Source organism: Syngnathus leptorhynchus, chromosome 16, assembly GCF_054491065.1.
Source record: "Syngnathus leptorhynchus isolate UIUO chromosome 16, UIUO_Slep, whole genome shotgun sequence".
Classification (NCBI taxonomy): Eukaryota; Metazoa; Chordata; class Actinopteri; order Syngnathiformes; family Syngnathidae; genus Syngnathus; species Syngnathus leptorhynchus.
Window position 1 is genome coordinate 5,648,251 of NC_141210.1, and position 18,251 is coordinate 5,666,501.

Below are 18,251 nucleotides of genomic sequence, written 5' to 3' on the forward strand. Positions count from 1 at the left end.
GAGAGATTACACTTTCAAAACTAATAGAAAGATTTGAAAACGTTTCCAAGAAAAATTACAAATACAATAAAGAAATCAATTATTGTGAAATTTGAAAAATATAAAGACAAAATCAGGATCCTACAAAAAGCAAAAAAAAAAAGAGGACTTTACAGAAGCAATACAACAAAATAAAAAAGACCCGTTGCCTCAATTAAAAGCAGCACGATAGAGAAAAAACATTCAGTGACACCATCTTGCTCCACGGAAAGGTTGAGGGGATCATTTCTCTTATTACATTTCTTGTATACAGATGTGGAAGAAAAAAAAAATCTGATTCCTGAAATATTTTGCAAAACTTAGATTTGCAAGTTTGGCACACTTAGCTTTTGGAATTGAAAAAAAAAAAAAAAAAAAAAAGACCAGTGACCCCTTCGTAATTTCAAAAGCGTCTTTGTTTCCAAGAGTTAAGTTTGAAGTCACAGGGTTTTTTTTTTTGGTTGAAAAGAGTGCCTTAAGGTACTTAACTAACCATCCCTAAATTATTCATGGTTTTACTTATTGGTTTGACTTCACCCTTTTGAAATAATGAACAACTAGGTCTCTGTTTTGTCGCAGTCTCGTGTCCACGATGTAGACAATGAGATGTCTTTCCTTTCCTTTGCCATACTTGAATTTCCAAAATGTTTTATGAAACATCCGCTCTCATTCTTAATAGGCATCTCTTTCCCTTTTCTTATACTTCACCCATAAAATTCCGAAAGGCAGTGAAGAGCTTTTTGAAATATTTTGTCCTATGGTAACTCCGCCTCATCGTTGCTCTCTTTTCCTCGTTAACCTTCCGTAATTTCTTTCTTTTTGCTGAGCTTTAGCCGTTGCAAAGATCGTTGATGCAATGTGGCTGTCTATTCTGTTGAGCAGTATTTTGTTGGTCTTAGTTATTGGAATATTTCTGACCATTAGGCAACGCTACACGGTTTTTAGTGAGACCTGCCTTAAGCCTCCAGGACCTTTGGTTAACGATGACAAAAAGAGAGATGACAGGCTCAAGAAAGGTAAAATCAATTCTGACATTTAAATCAATGTTTGTCTACTCTTTTAATAACGAATGTTTTTTTTTAATTTTGTATTTTGATGACATAAATTGATTCAATGCATTTGTAGGAATATGTACATTCTACACAAAACAGTAGTATTAGATAGTAAGAATAAAAGGAGACTTCAATAATGTATGTTTTACAAGATTGATGATACTTTTAATCTCCAGGATTCCGTATGGATCGGGTTCCCAAATCTCTGGATGCTGTGGTTATTGGAAGCGGAATGGGTGGTTTGACAGCCGCAGCTCTGCTGGCCAAGGCTGGAAAGAAGGTTCTTGTTTTGGAGCAACATGATCAGGCTGGTGGCTGCACACACACCTTCCAAAATAAGGGATTTGAGTTTGACGTGGGTAAGTCAATATTTTTTTTTCCTCTGTTGTCCGTGGTCTGATAATGAGTTTTAATGTTCTTTAATCTGAAAATCAGAAAAATAACAAGTGTTGATTTTGAATGGGGATCCAACCTTAACAGTTGAGAGGCGTATACTCTACTACTAAAATACGCGAAGTGTCTCAAACTGGTTTCTGATCCGAATCGATCTGATGTTTCCATCAGGTATCCATTATCTTGGCCAGCTTCATGAGAACAGCCTGCTTCGAGTTGCACTGGATCAAATCACAGAGGGCCAACTGCAATTTACTCGGCTTGAGCAACACTTTGATACATTGCTTTTGGGCCAACCTGGAAAACACAGGTTATATCATAAATACATCAATATTTTTCTTTTTGTTATTGCTATGTTTTCACCCATTTCATATTCACTTCTTAGGGAGTATTGTATTCACGCAGGGAAGACGGAAATGGCAACTGAACTGAAGAAGCAGTTTCCGGGAGAGGAGGATGCTATTGATGAATTCTTTCGATTAATGAAGGTAGATGAAGAAGATTTGTCATTTCATACTTTGAATCCAAGGCATTTTGCTTTTTTTTTTTTTTTTCTCCCGATTGTTAAATGTGTTTGTTCATTTGCAGTTAGCATCACAACGGACACCACTTATTGCTTGTTTGAAAATGATTCCATATTGGCTTGTCAACTTCTTGGTGCGCAGCGGTCTATTAGATCGCATATCCAGAGTATTCCGCCTTGCAACCACAAACCACTCGGAAATAATGTCCCGTCTCACCAAAAACAAAGATCTTCAAGCTTTATCTGCTTATCTTTTCTACGGTACTGGAAATTCCTAATTATATGAATTATATGATAAGAACCTATATTGTTCAATGTATTGACAGTTTTGTTTGTTTATTTCTTGAAGGTGTGCCTCCGAAACAATCGAGCTTTCTCATCAATGCGCTCCTTCTTCACCATTACAAACGTGGTGCATATTATCCAACAGGAGGCGCAAGTGAGTTTGCTTTTCACATCATCCCTGTTATTCAGCAGACAGGGGGCGCTGTTTTGGTCAGGGCACCAGTGCAGCGTGTACTGCTAAACCAGCAGGGGAAAGCTTGCGGTAAGAGAAAGATTTATTTTATTTTTTTTTCTGATTACAATTTTTATTTGCCTTTTATAGTCATTATATGCTAGTTTAATTTAATTATAAATGAAGTAGCATTATGACATAATAATTTTTTTTTTTTTTTTTACTGGGATGTATTTTCTAATAGGAGTGACAGTGCTAAAAGGACAAGAGGAGATTGAGATCCATGCTCCTGTTATCATTTCCAATGCTGGAATCTTCAACACTTTCCAGAAGTTTCTGCCACCTCACATTCAACAAAAATCAGGTGAGTTTTCATGCATGTCAAAAATACTTTACAGGGGAATTTGTTTTTTTTTTAACTTTAATTTGCTGTTGATCCTATATGAGCAGAGATCCAGTCATTGTTGAGTATGGTGCGCCATGGCATGGGTTCCTTCTTGGTCTTTGTTGGTCTGGATGGAACCAAAGAAGAGCTAGGAATTGTTTCCACAAATTTCTGGATGTATAAAGACAACGACTTGGATACACTGTAAGTAAATGTGTCATTTCGAATACATATTTAATGATTTATTTCATTTGTTTGCTCTTTCGCACAATTTGTAACAACTTTATGACCACTTACACATTCAAATCAGAGATGCATACATTTTTTTTTATCGTGCTTCTCTTCATTAAGATTACAGTTCGTTTTGACAATTTGGGATTTCATTATATATGTGCTGTCTTTGAACTATGTGTGAAGAATGGAACAATACTCTTCGCTGACCAGAGATCAAGTCTTGGGGAACATTCCTATGATGTTCATCACCTTCCCATCTGCCAAAGATCCCACATCCAACATTCGACAACCAGGTAAATAAAAAAAAAAGAGATCTGGGGTAAAATGTCGCCCTATAACTTATGATCTTATCTTCACTTAGGAAAATCCTGTATGACTTTGTTAACCATGGCTCGCTATGAGTGGTTTGAAGAATGGGAGGGGACAAAGATTGGCAAGAGGGGACAGGATTACTTGGATCTAAAAAACCACATGGCTCAGGAGATGCTGGAGTGGGCCACAACTATCTTCCCCCAACTTAAAGACAAGGTGTGTGTTGATCTACACTAATGGCCTTCACACCATTGTTTATTTCAAGCTCATTGTCTTTTTAATGTGTTTTAAATGGTTTTGCTTTAGTCTACTTTTTTTGTGTTTTTGACAAAATGTAACACACTTCTTTTCAATTGTGTGCCTCTTTTTAGGTGGTTATGATTGATGCAGCCACACCTCTGACTAATGTTCATTATTTGGGTGCACCAAGAGGTGAGATGTATGGTGCTGAACATAATTTGGAGCGCTTCACCCCTGAAACGGTTGCAAGGACCAGACCACAAACACCTATCAGTGGTCTATACTTAACAGGTGATTAAAAGAAAACCATACAAAAATGCTGTAGTTGTAATTGATATGATCTAACTGTGTGTTTGTTTTGCAGGTCAGGATGTGTTCTGTAATGGCATGGCTGGAGCTTTGCATGGTGGACTACTCTGTGCCTCTGCTGTCCTAAATCAGATCCTCTATATTGATCTTCTAGCACTTAAGAACCGCCTAAAAAAAAAGAAGGCAAGTCATAAACTCACCTGAAAGATTTGATTGACTCATAAGACCCCAAAAAATGTAATCAATAAAATAAGCATGATAGCATATGTGATTCTGGATGCATTTCGCAAGAGGGCCAATTTGACCACAAACTTAAAGGACAAGCAATAGTGCACTGATGCACACAACTACTCACTTTATTTTGTTGATTGAATGATTGCTTGTGGCAAAATTTGCTTTTGTTCCCCATATTCAATGTTTTGGCACAAATAGTCGTTTTGAAAATGTCAATTATGAGTTGACGGTTGTCAAAACAATAAAAAAATATTGAGTTATTGACTTTCACTGAAACGCATTATTAATAAACCAAGTGCATATATCATTTTATTGTAGGATCACATGTGTTAAGTGAGTGCATGCCACAGACCAAGAATGTTTTTAAAGCAGGGAATATCTAACATCCTTTCTATGCATGGAAACAGAGGCACAAATCTCAATTTGGAGGGAACCATGAGCACTTTGGTTGCACAAAAACTTGCTATCCAAGGGATCTTGGGTGAAAGTTTGTATTTTGCTGCCTTTTCGGGACTTCAAAATGTTGGTACATAGTGACAACACTAGCTCCCATCAACAGTTTTTTTTATTATTGAAAATCAAGTGTCACTCAGGCAATGCTGCCAGCATTTGATGCAATCCTGGGCCAAAGATCGGCACACTCCTTGGCAACTGGGCCCGTAATAGCAGAACCTGGGCACAGAGGAAAAACAGGAAATTATTCAGAAGTCTCAAACATGGTTCTGTCAGACTGCATTTCCACTTAATATCGATTACAATAATGAAGGGTCCTTGCTAGCCTGGCAACATTGAGGGCTCTGGCACTTGAGAGTCAGACATATTTATTTCTCCCTCCGTGTAACTTGTTCCAGTATTTAACCCCTGCCTCTGTGTGCTGTCCATCTGTTAATTTGTCTCATCAATGATTGAGACCGCAGCAACTTGATTTTTAATGCTGCCGTCTCACCCACAGTGATGAATTCGATCTCCTCTTATTGGACGGCTCACATTTGTCACCGATCAGACAAAGCAAGTGCTTTTATAAGAGGGTAGGCGTGTGAGCACGTAGTTAAAACAATCTACACATGAACTTCACTTTCCCACTTTACAAGGTATTCTCTTTTTTTTTTCCCAGAACACGTGATTCACACAATGAATGATACATTGAAAACCAATATTAAAGATGACCTAAGACAGTATTTGCGTATAAGCCAAAAGAGACTCCTATTAACATCATAAGAGAATTAAAAAAATAATAATTCAACCCACCTTTCATTTCACCTTTATTATTTACAATGACGCCTGCATTGTCTTCAAAGTAGAGAAAGACTCCATCTTTTCGCCGATAAGACTTCCGCTGCCTGATCACGACTGCAGGATGCACTATGAAGAGAGGACATGGTTAGTTAGTATGTTGTTAAAGAGCAAAAAATAACTCAAAGGGTATGTGCAGTTCAACAACTAGGTGAATCTGTGACAAAAACAACCAAAAACCTCTGTATTGTTACCATTCTTTGAACTTACCCTTCTTCCTGAGCTCAGGCTTGCCTTTCTTGACAGTTGCCATCACCATGTCCCCCACACCAGCGGCAGGCAAACGGTTAAGACGCCCTTTAATGCCTTTCACTGAGATGATATACAGGTTCTTGGCACCTAATGGAAAAAGATCATCAGAAGAAATCAGAGATTTGAGGGGGCATGCCTTAACATCATCAGGTGATGCAAATATTCCTCTCATCAAAGTTCTTCCTCACACTCCTTCCATTATTTCAAGGTGAGAGACAACAGGTAGACAGAGAATGCAGAAATTTGTCTTATCAATGATTGAGACCGCAGCCACTTGATTTTTAATGCTGCCGTCTCACCCACAGTGATGAATTCTATCTCCTCTTATACGACGGCTCACGTTTGCCACAGATTAGACAAAGCAAGTGCTTTTGTAAGAGGGTAGCGTGTGAGCACGCAGTTAATACAACTTACACATGAACTTCACTTTCCCACTAAACGTCCAACTTGACAATATTTCCACAACTTGATCTTATCTTAATGGCAAAATTCACAACAGGCTTGGTTGTTGACAGTAAGCTCTGTGTCCACTTTTAAGAACATACTGTTTAAAGCTTTGCAAATCCAAATTATAAATATAAAATAAATGTATGCATTTGCTCAGAGCTCAGGTAAAAATACCTTTAAGCTAATCAACGCAAGACACGTATGCTGTTTCACCACCTGAATGTAGCATTAGGAGATAATGCTGCATACAGTTTTGAGAACTGTTATTTAAACATACCAGTGTTGTCGGCACAGTTAATAACTGCACCCACTGGAAGACCCAGCGAGATTCGGAACTTCGCTCCGGATGAACCACCACGTCCTGTGAAAATAAACATTTGGTTCAGAATACACGTACAGTGTCTGTGACACTAATAAATGCAGTAGTTTAGATTCGTTTAGAAAATATGACTTGAAATAATAATTGGGGTCCATGACCAAACCGCGTTAGACAGAAAGTCGCGTGGGATCAATGCGTGTAAAATCGAAATTCGGGGGGTATTAATAAAAGCTGTGGGCCTGACAACAGTCGGGAAAAAAAAGTCAGTAGTCACGTTCAGAATTTGAAGTGTCATGTTTTAGTGAAGGTTTAGAGTTAGACGATTAAATTCAGCATCATTTTGCTTAGCATTGCATATAAACAGCATTCGGGTGAAATGAAAAGCTTTTACGTGTCGGTTTAAACATTTTAAATACGAACAGTCAATATAATCGCTAGTTATCCGAGTACTTCTTTCATAACATGTAACATAGCATGAAAAAAAATACTCAGCGTTAACACGACGGCTACCGCGAGGCCTCGTTACAATGATTCTAATAACTGTACAAAGCAATAAAAATCACAAGAACTAATCATGAATAACAGGTAATTAATTTGATAAGATACACAGCGACTACAAAGTATCATCCGATGGAAAACAGCAAATGATGATGAAAGAGGATTGAACTACGTTCTTTTCTTACCTCTTTTCGACATGGCGACAACAGGGAAAGAGAACGAGGGGAGAGGGGATTGTGGGAAATATTCTTCATCCGGGTTTTGTCGGAATCTCGTGCTGCTTTCAATAAAATCGGAAAGAGCAGTGATTTTTTTTTTTTTTTTTTACTTACTGCTGCATAAAGTTTCAACTGTTCCAGTTGTTTTATTTCTCTACTCGTAATTTCACACTTGCACTTTTGGGGGTACCTTTTTTTTTTTTTTTTTTTTTAATTGATTTGTTTATTTTGATCTAGCACGGTACCATGGGGTAGTGGTGGTTCTACACTGAATTACTCCCCGACAGGACTACTTCTGAGCGCCCCCCCCCCCCAGTAAAAAAAAACCAAAATAACAAATTTCACTTCACACAGATGTTTTTTATTCTTTCTCCTCATCTTTCAATTTCAGCGCAAGCCAAGACTCTCGGTGCAGTCGCTCATTTGATTCCACCACCTGAGCAGTGGGTGGTGATGTTCTCTGCATATGCACTGGTAGGTACATGAACTCATCTTCATTAACGTCATAGTTTGTCATCTTTGAATTCAGGACCCACCAGTGACCAGCAAAGCCTACATCCATGATACGTCTGGGGAACTCTCTCCAGATTACAGACAAACTCGAACACTGAGCTTCATACAGAGAGCTGTCGTGTGTATGGTCAGTAAAATAAATAAAAGAAAGTAGTCCCAGGTTGATATGGCAGAGACGGCCCTCGTTGCGAAACTTAAGCAGTTTCTGCACATGGCTATCAGCGGTTGCATTGCGGATCCATGATGAAAGCAGACCCAGCTGATTGGAACACTCAAGGAGGGATTCTTCAAAAGATGAGTAATCAGGCTTTGTGAAGAAGCTGGTTAATGCACCTCCAAGCATGGTAATGCTTATTGATGCTTTGACAGGATGCTCCCAGATGCCAACCACCATATCACGACATGCCTCTTTGTAGTCAGATGCCAGACCGCGTCCCCATATACCTAAACAGTATAAAAGATGCAGAATAACATAAAATGTGCATTGGATTTCTCTAAATACAAGTAAGTATGAACTATACTAGTGTTGAAGAAAAATAATGAAAATATCAAATCTTTACAGACTAGCAAGAAGACTCAAGACATTTTACACAATGGACAATAATTAAAATACAAAAAAAGCTGCCAAAATATATCAATTCACTTCTAGAACAGCTGTAGTTGGAGTTCTGACGTGCTCATGCAGGTTAAAACAAAGTCATATGCATTCTCACCCGCTTTACTATTTTTCAGTTTGTCCCAGAGACTTGTTGAGTGACGAGAGGTCGATGTTTCTCTTACAGCACAAAACATCCTCCTGATTCCCAATCGGAACGCCATATCAAAAGCAAAATCTTATATTGTTCAAATTGACAGCACGGTTAATACCAAACGGTATTGAAACTGCTTAGTGCGCATGCTTGAACCGGCAACCATCTTGCGCATGCGCAGAATGTCCGCCACCTTGGGTCGCTTACTACGGCAACTCCACTAAATCAAAATACCTTAATAATGGTCCGCGTTCGTAAAAATATCATTTTAAAACATACCGACGCTGTAGGGCGACTTTGTAAATGTATATAATTTATGCAGCTTTGACCTTTTTGTTAACATGCACATTACATTTGAGGTAATTATTTATTCCTGAAGACTATAAATAGTTTGGGATTGAAAGAGACAACCAAATTGGCTAAAATTATCTGGAGACACGTTTTCTTTCTTTTTATAAGCAATTATATGTGTGTTTAAAAAAAAAAATCCATGCGCACTGTTCTCTGTTAGAACTTGCTTGCCTTAAAGCATCCAAACATCGCATGACAGCTGATGCTGACCTCCCATCAGGCAATGGTAACATTATTTGAACAGTTTTGGAATCAGGGAAGTTCTAAGTCTCTGTAACGAATCTGCAGTCGCGAAACACAAAACTGCGCATTTCGCCTTACAATAACAGTCGTAACTCGAGACAGGGAGCAAGATAACATGGGAGTAACGTGACATGTAACATCGGTAAAAGTATGGCGAACAATTCCATATGATCACGACGAGCGCATCAAAAGACATCAAAGCAGCAGTGTTTGGTTGAAATCATATCTGATGTTTATGATGAAATAGTAAACCGGTTCACACCTTTTGGCTCGTGAAAGAATCGTACCCGCTTGTACCGCACAATTGATTGCAATTAAGCAATATAGCCACTGCGCACGCGCAGTTTGCCATTCTAAAAAGAAACTTTGGGGTAATTGAGAAAACCGCTAGTGCAAGACTCGTTTTTCAAGAACTTAAAAAACGTCCCACCCACATTGTGTTCATGTCTAGCACTGCAACACCCGGAAGTAACCATCAACAGTGTTTTGTGTTTCAGAAACAACAGATGCAACAAACTAGACTGGCATTGAAGTCCCCTAAACAGGTTGGTGAAATATCAATTTATCTACTCAAAGCTTTCTTTTCATAAGAAGCTGTGTTGGAAACAATTGAATACAAACGAACTTCTGTTATTAAAACACAAGCGACCTTTTTTGGGCACTTATAATTCAAATAATGCATTTTACTGGGTACTAATTAGTTCAGTGTGTACTAATTAGTACACACTGAAATGTGAGATTTTTATTTTTGATGGGTCAATAGCATTTAATAAATCTGCAGGAGTCACTGGCATTTCCAATTGTTCTAGTATATCTGGATTAAGCTGTAGGATTTCTAAAGAGGAAAAGAAATGATCACCTCAGATCATTAAAGTGAAGTGTAGATATGTGAGAGTAGTGTGGGATATGTACAAGGGTCGTGTGACAGCATTCGAGGTGGAAGTGAGATAACAGCAAAGATCAGATCTGAGTCCTTGTTTCCAGTGGTGATGGAGAGGTTGACAGATGAGATCATACAGGAAGAATGCAAATGACATAGTCAGAGTAGAATCTCACCACTAGAGTTTAGCCTGGAGAGGTGGAAATATGCTCTGCATACATTTGCACTCACATCTTAGCTGGGAGTGGTTCTGCAGTCAGATGGCTAAGCCAAGAAGAAAAGCGTTGGGAGGAAATAAATGAAAGAAAAATATGACATGACATTCGAGGTTTCTGATGACTCAATGAAGTGTTATGTTGAATTGGAATGTGTATTTCCAAGATGGCAGATGGTCCTCAAGCCCCTAAAGGACCAGAACCGATGTCTCCCTTTAAAATGATGATATACATTTTGTGAAGATTGGAGAGTTGTGTGTAGTGGCAACTTTCCATTATTGTTACACCATTGTAAATTAACAAGCATGTATATTTTCTGAATCACAGATGTTTTTTTTGGTTTTTTTTCAAAACATTTGTGTTGGTATTTTAGGTGAAAAGATGGACAGCAAGAATGAAATTGTGGACCGCTTACGTCTGGCTTTCCGTTCCGGCATTACAACATCTGAGGACTTTCGTTATGATCAGCTTTCTAAATTAAGGGCCATGATCCATGATAACGAGGAGGATATTTTGAATGTATTGCGCCAGGATTTTGGCAAGGTAACATTTATCATAGAAATAAGTGCATATGTGATATTATGTCACATAAATGACACCATTTTTATTTTTTTGAACATATGAACACATGACAAGAAAAGAAAATGATAACAAACATACATGTATGTTTTTCATGTTTACATTTATTATTTAGTGATTACTTTTCTTCATCCCTCAATAGCCCAAATTTGAGGCCAGTCTGTCTGAGATTGATATGGTGATTAATGAGCTAGACTACGCCATCATGAACCTTCAAGGATGGATGGAGCCAGAGTACGTCAGCACGAATCTTGTAAGTTATACTTTGTGCATGTGTGTGTATATACTTTGCTTGTCACCCCAAGTCGGCTGGGAATCATGAATTCATATTTGTTCTTTTTTTTTTTCTTTAACCCCTGAACAATTGTATATCTATTGGGTTGCAGGCCACAAAGTTGGATAACTGTTTTGTGCGAAGAGAACCATTAGGAGTGGTGCTTATCATTGGGGCATGGAATTACCCCCTTCAGCTAGTTCTCTCACCCATGGTTGGAGCCATTGCAGCAGGTATGATTGACAGCTATTTAACAAAAACATAAGTTCTTACATTAATCTTTTTTTCCACCCAAGATGGCACAGTTGTTTGTATTTTTGTTTTGTCATATGGTTTTGTTTGTCCTTTGTGTGGACCCTTGTCTTCTCAGTATCTGTGTGGGAGCACTGATTGTGAATTTTTGCACAATTTTTCTTTTGTGTGATTGAGATTTAATAGTTCTCACTGTTTTGTTTGATGCCTCTACCCAGGAAATTGTGTGGTCATCAAGCCCTCTGAAGTCAGTGCCGCTGCAGACCGGCTGATAGCAGAGCTCATCCCCAAATACCTGTCACAGGTAAGGACAATATATAGTATAGTAAAAAGTTGCAGAAAAGAAAACAAGATTACAAATAATTATGTTAAATTACTGACCTATTTTTTTTTTTTTTTGCCAGGACTGTTATGCAGTTGTTAGCGGTGGAGCAGAGGAGACCAAGGCACTTCTGCAAAATCGCTTTGACCACATATTCTACACTGGTTAAGTCAATTTATGTATGTCGGTGATGGGTCTGGTTAGGAAATTGAAATTTGGGTCATAAGTAGAAGCTTTGACTGCAGAACGGATTTTAAAAATTGTCAACAATTTTTCAAAGTCCAATGCTAAACAGTAGAAATAATATTAGTTACTTCTCACCTACTAATTGACCATTTTTCTCTTGTTGCAGGTTCTCAAATTGTGGCTCACAGCATCTTACAGGCAGCCTCAGTTCACTTGACCCCAGTAACTTTGGAACTGGGTGGCAAATGTCCATGCTTGATTTATGGATCAGTGACTCTTGAATATGCTGCACGCCGCTTAGTATGGGCCAAGTTCTTCAACGCAGGACAGAGCTGCGTTGCACCAGACTATGTATTGTGCCCCAAGGCTACATACGATGCCCTTCTTCCTGTCTTGTCTAAGATCCTGAAGGATTTCTATGGCGAGGATCCTCAGACCTCTCCAGATTTCTGCCGTATTGTGTCACAGCAACACTGGACTCGTCTGACAAAACTCCTGAAGAAGTCCAACGGGACGGTTGTCATCGGAGGTGAAAGTGACCAACAGGACAAATACATTGGTGAATTGGTCTTAAATTTGTTGATAACTCATCTCTTGTTGCAGTTTTTCGCTATTTTTAAGGCAACACAACCAAACGTATATGTAAATAATTACTATTATTAGTAGTCGTCGTAAGTGATCGCTTACTAATAATTATATTATATACTGTATGTGTGTTATTAATTCCTTTTAGCTCCGACAGTGGTTAATGTAGCTGAAGATGACGCACTCATGAAAGAGGAGATCTTTGGCCCAATTCTTCCTATTCTAACTGTCGAGTCTCTGGATAAAGCCATTGGCATTGTCAATCAGAAGGAGAAGCCATTGGCCCTCTACGTTTTCTCTGAGGAAAACCTTGTAAGGAAACACGTGCTTCGAGTGTTACAATCATAGATTTATGTATTGTACACTCTTTTGTGATGTTTTTTGTTTTTTCTCTCGAGGTCATAAACACAGTGATGGAGAAAACAACCAGTGGAGGATTCTGTTCAAATGACGGGATTGTGCACATGACACTACCGGGACTACCATTTGGAGGTGTAGGTAGGTGTTAAAGAAATATATTTTTATTTGATAATATTCACACAAGGTCAGTTCAATCTTGAAGTCCAATTGTAAATATTTGGAATTTTGATTTTCACTTATCTTTCAGGGGCCAGCGGCTGGGGCTCTTACCATGGTCGCTGGGGCTTTGAGACCTTCAGCCACCGACGAGGCTGCATGATGCGTGGATGGGCGTTGGAAAAACTGAATGGCCTACGCTACCCACCCTACAGTGATAAGAAACTGAGCTGGCTGCGCTGGACTGCCTCAGTTAAGAGAACTTGCTTACTCATGTGACAGCATAAAGAAATTTCTATGGCAGTATGGTGAGATCAACATCAACATTTTTTGGGGTCCATCTAGCAACATTACCGTTATTAAATTACTTTATGGTGTTATTCAGTTTTCAAATGGTGAAAATGATCTCTTGGACCTGTTGTTGATTAGTCACTATGCTTTTTTTATGCTTATGTACAGATAGTCCATATTTCTTTAATCAATACTTTTTCCCATGTTCTTCATTCTGTTTGTGTTTTAAGATTTTCGAGGTCCCTATTGTTTTTGTAGGAATTATTAATATTTTTTTGTAACGAATCACCTTTTAGATATCCTAAACAAAAATGAAAACTGCAAACTTTGCATATTTATCCATCCTAGTGAAAAAAGTCATTTTAAAGTTGTCCTAAAGGATTAAAATAAAATGGCTCTGCACATAGTGCGAACAATCAAAAATCAATCTCAGTATATTTGATCTAGACCTACGGAAATGAGACGTGCATTGCAGCCATAGTCTAAAATGAACAGAAGAGTTATACGTTTTGGAATGCCAAATTTTGCACATTTACATTTGCACCCTTGTCCTGGAGAATTCATCTTATTGACTTCTAACTTGGGTTGTGCTATTTTAAGGCCTGGTAAAACTGGGGAAAAATATATTTTCAAAATATATGATGAGGGCGGGGTATAAAATTTTGTATTGCACATGCTTCAGAAAATCTGAAACTTCATATATGTTAACGATTTTTAATAAACAGCTAACTGGCAACCCATGCCATATGATCACCTTGGAAGACCAGGAAGGAGTGGCTGGGTACAGGAAAGGTTAGGCTTCCCTAATTACTAAGTTGCTGTACCGATGACCACACCCAGATAAGCAGAAGAAAATACCAAAAATTATTTAGCTTGGCCCCGAGGGATACTTATTGATAACAGTTTTGAGCAATAAAAGTTCTCAGACAATGGTCTAAATGATTTAAGTATGAACGCAACCTTTGGGCCAGGGCGTGATAACTAGCCATGTGAACTTTGTTATGCTCAAGTGGCTTTTATTTAGCAAAAACACCAATACAAAAACTTTATTTTAATATCAAAATTGATAAACCTACAGACATTAGATTAAAAAAAAAAAGACCTACAGACATTAGATTAAAAAAAAAAAGACCAAAGTGAAAAGAAGTGTGAATACAGTGTCTCACTTTGGCCAGCTTACTAGACATCACACTACAAATTGTGAAACCTATGATTTTTTTTCTGAAAGGGGAAAAAAAAAAAATAAGTTCCAACATATCTTTAGAATAAACTTATGTGAGGACTGAATAAATGAGCGGAGTTGAATTTACAAATAAAGAGAAGAAAAATGATCTCATGGTTCAGACATTGCCAGGTCTCTGCGGGTTTTCAGTCCAACTGCACAGAGTTCTTTGAATTAGGACTTGGTGAAATGAATACACAAGACTTCAGAGAAAATAGTCTGCAACTGGCTTCTTTGATGGAATGCCTCTTGTTTCCTGTGGTGCTGCTTCAAATATGATGAACTCTCGTTGTAAATGTTCATCCAGCTCCAAAATGGCAGCCACGTTGCCACATCTGTATCAGCAAAAAAAGAAAAAAAATTCAATGGACCCATATTTGATGGTGAATAAATTACAAGGCTCTAAGTAAACTTGACTTGACTGGCTCTAAGTAAACTTGACTTCATATCGGACATTAGCAAACAGATACTTTTACTCGGACAAGATAACTAACCCTATTTCCCCTCAATGAATCTGCAACTGTATCATATTTACTCATTGGTGTCCTATTGGAAAAATGACTCATGCGTCGTCATACCTGTAGCAGTAGTTTGGTGCTGACCACACAGTGAGCACTGTTTCGTTAAAGTGCCACTTATAACCTTCCATGACCAGTTGATGTGCTCTGCAAATCATGTGAATGTCATTGGCAGCATTGAACTGGGCCACGACATCGCTACCAAACAGGTAGCCAGCACCTCTGGGACTCACACCCCATCCAGTCGTGTCTGAGACCAGGGACACAAAGTTAAAAACAGGGACAGGTTGTTATCATTGTCAATGTCATTTGCCTTTTTGTATTGAGAAAGTGTTGAGCTTGCTTGTATACCTTCTGGGTCTGACCAAAGGAGGTCACACATGGGCCCATCATGAGGCACTTCCTGTTTTCTGTCAATGGTCCGGATTTGATCCAATGTCTGGATGGACGGCGATAAGCCACCATGCACACAAAATATCTGAGGAAATAGAAGAGACTGAATTAAAACAACTCATGAGACAAAAATGATTTAACTTTTTTTTCCTCCACAGTTTGACTGGAACTTTGACTTATACTCAGGTGAAACTTGTATATAAAAAAAAAAAATTACAGGTCACACACACCCTAATTGTGTTGACAACAGAACAAGTAGGATTTCCAAACTTCCACTTTTAAAATGGGTTATCTAAACTCAAATCTCATACCACAGATGCCGCATGCTAAACTAGCTCGCTAGCTAAGGAAATGGTTCGTAAGAACAAATTGACTTCTTACCTTGCCGTCAATGATAGCGGAGAGGGAAAGGTAGTCAAAAATTTCAGTGCAGTATCTCCAGACTGTGACAGAGCCATATTTTCTGAGGCACTCATCATAAAAACCGTAGACCTGGGTGATTTGTCGAGACTCATGGTTTCCCCGAATCAAAGTTATCCTGTCTGGGTAACGCACCTGAAAATACCACACAGAATGGTTTAAAAAAAAAAAAAGAATTGGTCACAGGTCACATGACCTTCCTAGTCCCTTGCTAAAGTATTAATCCACCTTTTCCCACATATCAGGTTTCAAAAAAAGACACACATTTTTGTGAAGTATCAACAAGTAAGACAGAAATTACACAATTTGAAGTGGAGGGAAATTTCGACAATATTTTCTGACAAGACTTTATCAGTGTTCCTTCCAGGTTGAGATATGACAAAGAGGCACAAGGTGCTAAGGAGGTGAGACAAGTCCTACAAGAACAACAGGTATGACTTCACGTGTGTGGCATACACGACTGTAGTTATGCAGAAACATGTAGCATGGCACTTTTCTGAACAGATCAAATATAATTGCGTTTAGACTACTGGTAGTTTTAACCTCATTGAAAAGTGGATTAGCGCCAAAGTTTGGCATCGGGTGTCTTGGTTGGAATGTGAACGCCGGTTCCGGGTCAAACCGGTAGTCGGTCGCAAAATTCACGCAAGGGCTCGGGAGGGGCTGGCTAGGAACAAAATGGATAGCTCTGCTCTCATCTTAACATCCATGAAACCAATCCAAATATATTATCAACAAGGATTTGTACCTTAAGAGCTAGAAGAAGAAGGAATGTTTCCACACTGTAAAAGCCTCGGTCTACAAAGTCTCCCATGAAGAGGTAATTTGTCTCCGGAACATCTCCGCCGACCTGTTGTAAACGTAATACGATGACATAATATTAGAAATGTAAAACTATTTGGTATCTTAAGTTATTGGCCACTTGGCATTTATTTTTAACATCAATATACAGTGTAGTTTTGAGAAATGTAAACACCATTCTATTGAAATTTCCAACACTTACCCTAAAAAGCTCCTTCAAGTCATAGAATTGACCGTGTATATCACCGCAGACCTGTGAAATGGATAATCATTGTCACCACTCAAAAGAATGTTATAATTTATGACCAATGGGAAACAGAAAAAAAAAGACCCTTACTGTTACAGGAGAGTCCACTCTTTGGACATTGCTTTCTTCAACCAGAATCTCTCTGATAATACAAATAAAAACATTGGTTAGGTAGTTTTAACAAGTACTAACATGCACACTAAACAATCTTCACTAAATGCTGTTACATCCATATGGATACTTAGTGCACTTTTTCAAAACAGGAAACAAAACCCAAATATACTCAATTTCTAATTATTTTAAACCCAAAATTGACATATGTAGCATAAAATCGAATAGATTTTTTTGTGAATAAGTGTATACATGCGAATGTTACCTAGCTTTAGCACAAAGGGCTTTCACTTCGTTTTCCTTAATAAGTTCACATCGTCTGAGCTGTTCAATCTGTCGGTCCAAGTCGCTGATATCTCCCATTGTCACACACATAGGGAAAGCTGGTCCACACACTGATCTTCACACACTCCTGTTAAAAGATGCACATTTCCATGTTATGAAGCAATGTTTTCCATCATAGGTTAGTTACTGTTGTAAGTAAAAAAATAAATACAAATAGAGCTGCGAGCAGCTATATAGGGTCCTTGCAGCCCTGGCAATGTTGGGGAACTGGCACATTCGGTAGCAGGAAAATATGTGGCACATCATTTATTACACACACACACACACACACACACACACACACACACACACACACACACACACACACACACACACACACACACACACACACACACACACACACACACACACACACACACATATATATATATATATATATATATATATATATATATATACACACACACACATATTTTGACACATTTATATATACACAAGCACATATGTTGACATTCACATACACACATACATATATAAACATACATACCTATATATATATATATATATATATATATATATATATATATATATATATATATATACACACACACACACACACACACACACCCATACACACATACGTACGTACGTACATACACTCACTTAGCCTAGGCCTAGCGCGTGAGGCCTATGCTCAACAAAGGCCATTCGTAAGAAAGTCACCATCTTGAAGTTAATCAACAGATTCTTTTGTAGCCTTCATGTAGTTTGTGATCTTTAGATAATCTATATAACATCGGCCGTCAACACACTGAGGAATAAAACACAAAATTGTGTAAGCCATCGTTCGAGCTACTATTGCCACGGTTAAGTGCGTGTCTTGAACACGCGAACCACACTGTCAGATAAACATTTAGAATGTCCTATTATTAAAAAGTAACGACTTACTTAGATTGGATATAAGGTGGAAAAACAATCTCTAATATACTTTATAATTTGGAGTCCGTTTTCTTCCTTTACCGGCCTCTCGCCCTCCCGTTGCTGCGTCGTCACTGCCGGTTGACGCTCTTCTGTTTTGACATTTTGGCGGGTCGCAAACATTTGGGCGCATTAC

The 18,251-nt window shown here is 38.3% G+C and overlaps 5 protein-coding genes across 15 annotated transcripts; 2 read left to right on the top strand and 3 right to left on the bottom strand.

The window, feature by feature from the left end:
- Positions 1 to 50: 50 nt before the first annotated feature.
- On the top strand, positions 51 to 4,491 carry LOC147044374 (all-trans-retinol 13,14-reductase-like). Its single transcript, XM_085933201.1, has 12 exons — positions 51 to 1,034; positions 1,247 to 1,429; positions 1,635 to 1,773; positions 1,849 to 1,951; positions 2,052 to 2,247; positions 2,336 to 2,533; positions 2,688 to 2,807; positions 2,894 to 3,032; positions 3,246 to 3,355; positions 3,424 to 3,590; positions 3,746 to 3,905; positions 3,979 to 4,491. Exons 1-12 carry the CDS (start codon positions 875 to 877, stop codon positions 4,125 to 4,127), a joined length of 1,824 nt encoding a protein of 607 aa, XP_085789327.1. The 5' UTR covers positions 51 to 874; the 3' UTR covers positions 4,128 to 4,491.
- Positions 4,492 to 4,704: 213 nt separating this feature from the next.
- rpl23 (ribosomal protein L23) lies at positions 4,705 to 7,234 on the bottom strand. The gene is made up of 5 exons (XM_085933203.1): positions 7,152 to 7,234; positions 6,427 to 6,510; positions 5,661 to 5,789; positions 5,406 to 5,519; positions 4,705 to 4,829 (listed from the first exon to the last, which is right to left on the bottom strand). Exons 1-5 carry the CDS (start codon positions 7,162 to 7,164, stop codon positions 4,747 to 4,749), a joined length of 423 nt encoding a protein of 140 aa, XP_085789329.1. The 5' UTR covers positions 7,165 to 7,234; the 3' UTR covers positions 4,705 to 4,746.
- Positions 7,235 to 7,534: 300 nt separating this feature from the next.
- On the bottom strand, positions 7,535 to 9,485 carry timm29 (translocase of inner mitochondrial membrane 29). 2 transcript variants are annotated; one of them, XM_085934518.1, is made up of 3 exons: positions 9,303 to 9,485; positions 8,411 to 8,493; positions 7,535 to 8,141 (listed from the first exon to the last, which is right to left on the bottom strand). In XM_085934518.1, exons 2-3 carry the CDS (start codon positions 8,487 to 8,489, stop codon positions 7,546 to 7,548), a joined length of 675 nt encoding a protein of 224 aa, XP_085790644.1. In that variant the 5' UTR covers positions 8,490 to 8,493; positions 9,303 to 9,485; the 3' UTR covers positions 7,535 to 7,545. The 2 variants fall into 2 exon arrangements, with proteins under 2 accessions (XP_085790644.1, XP_085790643.1); XM_085934517.1 differs by lacking the exon at positions 9,303 to 9,485 and having other exon boundaries at positions 8,411 to 8,657.
- Positions 7,794 to 17,401, top strand: aldh3b1 (aldehyde dehydrogenase 3 family, member B1). Of its 9 annotated transcripts, none has more exons than XM_085934501.1 (11): positions 7,794 to 8,201; positions 9,538 to 9,585; positions 10,509 to 10,678; positions 10,857 to 10,967; positions 11,101 to 11,221; positions 11,459 to 11,544; positions 11,645 to 11,726; positions 11,915 to 12,307; positions 12,482 to 12,645; positions 12,732 to 12,831; positions 12,941 to 17,401. In XM_085934501.1, the coding sequence occupies exons 3-11, from the start codon at positions 10,517 to 10,519 to the stop codon at positions 13,126 to 13,128; spliced, it is 1,407 nt and encodes a 468-aa protein (XP_085790627.1). In that variant the 5' UTR covers positions 7,794 to 8,201; positions 9,538 to 9,585; positions 10,509 to 10,516; the 3' UTR covers positions 13,129 to 17,401. The 9 variants fall into 9 exon arrangements, with proteins under 9 accessions (XP_085790627.1, XP_085790626.1, XP_085790634.1 ...); XM_085934500.1 differs by having other exon boundaries at positions 8,066 to 8,201; positions 9,523 to 9,585; XM_085934508.1 differs by lacking the exon at positions 7,794 to 8,201 and adding an exon at positions 8,695 to 8,805.
- On the bottom strand, positions 13,983 to 18,244 carry LOC147044378 (serine/threonine-protein phosphatase 4 catalytic subunit B). Of its 2 annotated transcripts, none has more exons than XM_085934516.1 (9): positions 18,126 to 18,217; positions 17,118 to 17,264; positions 16,832 to 16,883; positions 16,697 to 16,747; positions 16,442 to 16,543; positions 15,655 to 15,828; positions 15,232 to 15,358; positions 14,941 to 15,130; positions 13,983 to 14,697 (listed from the first exon to the last, which is right to left on the bottom strand). In XM_085934516.1, exons 2-9 carry the CDS (start codon positions 17,225 to 17,227, stop codon positions 14,568 to 14,570), a joined length of 936 nt encoding a protein of 311 aa, XP_085790642.1. In that variant the 5' UTR covers positions 17,228 to 17,264; positions 18,126 to 18,217; the 3' UTR covers positions 13,983 to 14,567. The 2 variants fall into 2 exon arrangements, with proteins under 2 accessions (XP_085790642.1, XP_085790641.1); XM_085934515.1 differs by having other exon boundaries at positions 13,985 to 14,697; positions 18,086 to 18,244.
- Between the last annotated feature and the right edge of the window lie 7 nt (positions 18,245 to 18,251).

Bases quoted from the DNA above. Each gene is read 5' to 3' on its own strand.
- LOC147044378 (XM_085934516.1), bottom strand. From the start codon at position 17,227: ATGTGTGTGACAATGGGAGATATCAGCGACTTGGACCGACAGATTGAA. The intron at 16,748-16,831 runs GTAAGGGTCTTT...TCCATTTCACAG, and splicing joins GAGTGGACTCTCCTGTAACA to GTCTGCGGTGATATACACGG. The intron at 15,829-16,441 runs GTACAAATCCTT...TGGTATTTTCAG, and splicing joins TTCTTCTTCTAGCTCTTAAG to GTGCGTTACCCAGACAGGAT.
- timm29 (XM_085934517.1), bottom strand. From the start codon at position 8,516: ATGGCGTTCCGATTGGGAATCAGGAGGATGTTTTGTGCTGTAAGAGAA. The intron at 8,142-8,410 runs GTGAGAATGCAT...TATACTGTTTAG, and splicing joins ACTGAAAAATAGTAAAGCGG to GTATATGGGGACGCGGTCTG.
- LOC147044374 (XM_085933201.1), top strand. From the start codon at position 875: ATGTGGCTGTCTATTCTGTTGAGCAGTATTTTGTTGGTCTTAGTTATT. The intron at 1,952-2,051 runs GTAGATGAAGAA...GTTCATTTGCAG, and splicing joins AATTCTTTCGATTAATGAAG to TTAGCATCACAACGGACACC. The intron at 2,248-2,335 runs GTACTGGAAATT...TATTTCTTGAAG, and splicing joins ATCTGCTTATCTTTTCTACG to GTGTGCCTCCGAAACAATCG.
- aldh3b1 (XM_085934501.1), top strand. From the start codon at position 10,517: ATGGACAGCAAGAATGAAATTGTGGACCGCTTACGTCTGGCTTTCCGT. The intron at 11,545-11,644 runs GTAAGGACAATA...TTTTTTTGCCAG, and splicing joins TCCCCAAATACCTGTCACAG to GACTGTTATGCAGTTGTTAG. The intron at 12,308-12,481 runs GTGAATTGGTCT...AATTCCTTTTAG, and splicing joins CCAACAGGACAAATACATTG to CTCCGACAGTGGTTAATGTA.
- rpl23 (XM_085933203.1), bottom strand. The intron at 5,790-6,426 runs GTATGTTTAAAT...TTTTTCCATTAG, and splicing joins TAACTGTGCCGACAACACTG to GTGCCAAGAACCTGTATATC. The intron at 5,520-5,660 runs GTAAGTTCAAAG...CTCTCTTCATAG, and splicing joins GCCTGAGCTCAGGAAGAAGG to TGCATCCTGCAGTCGTGATC.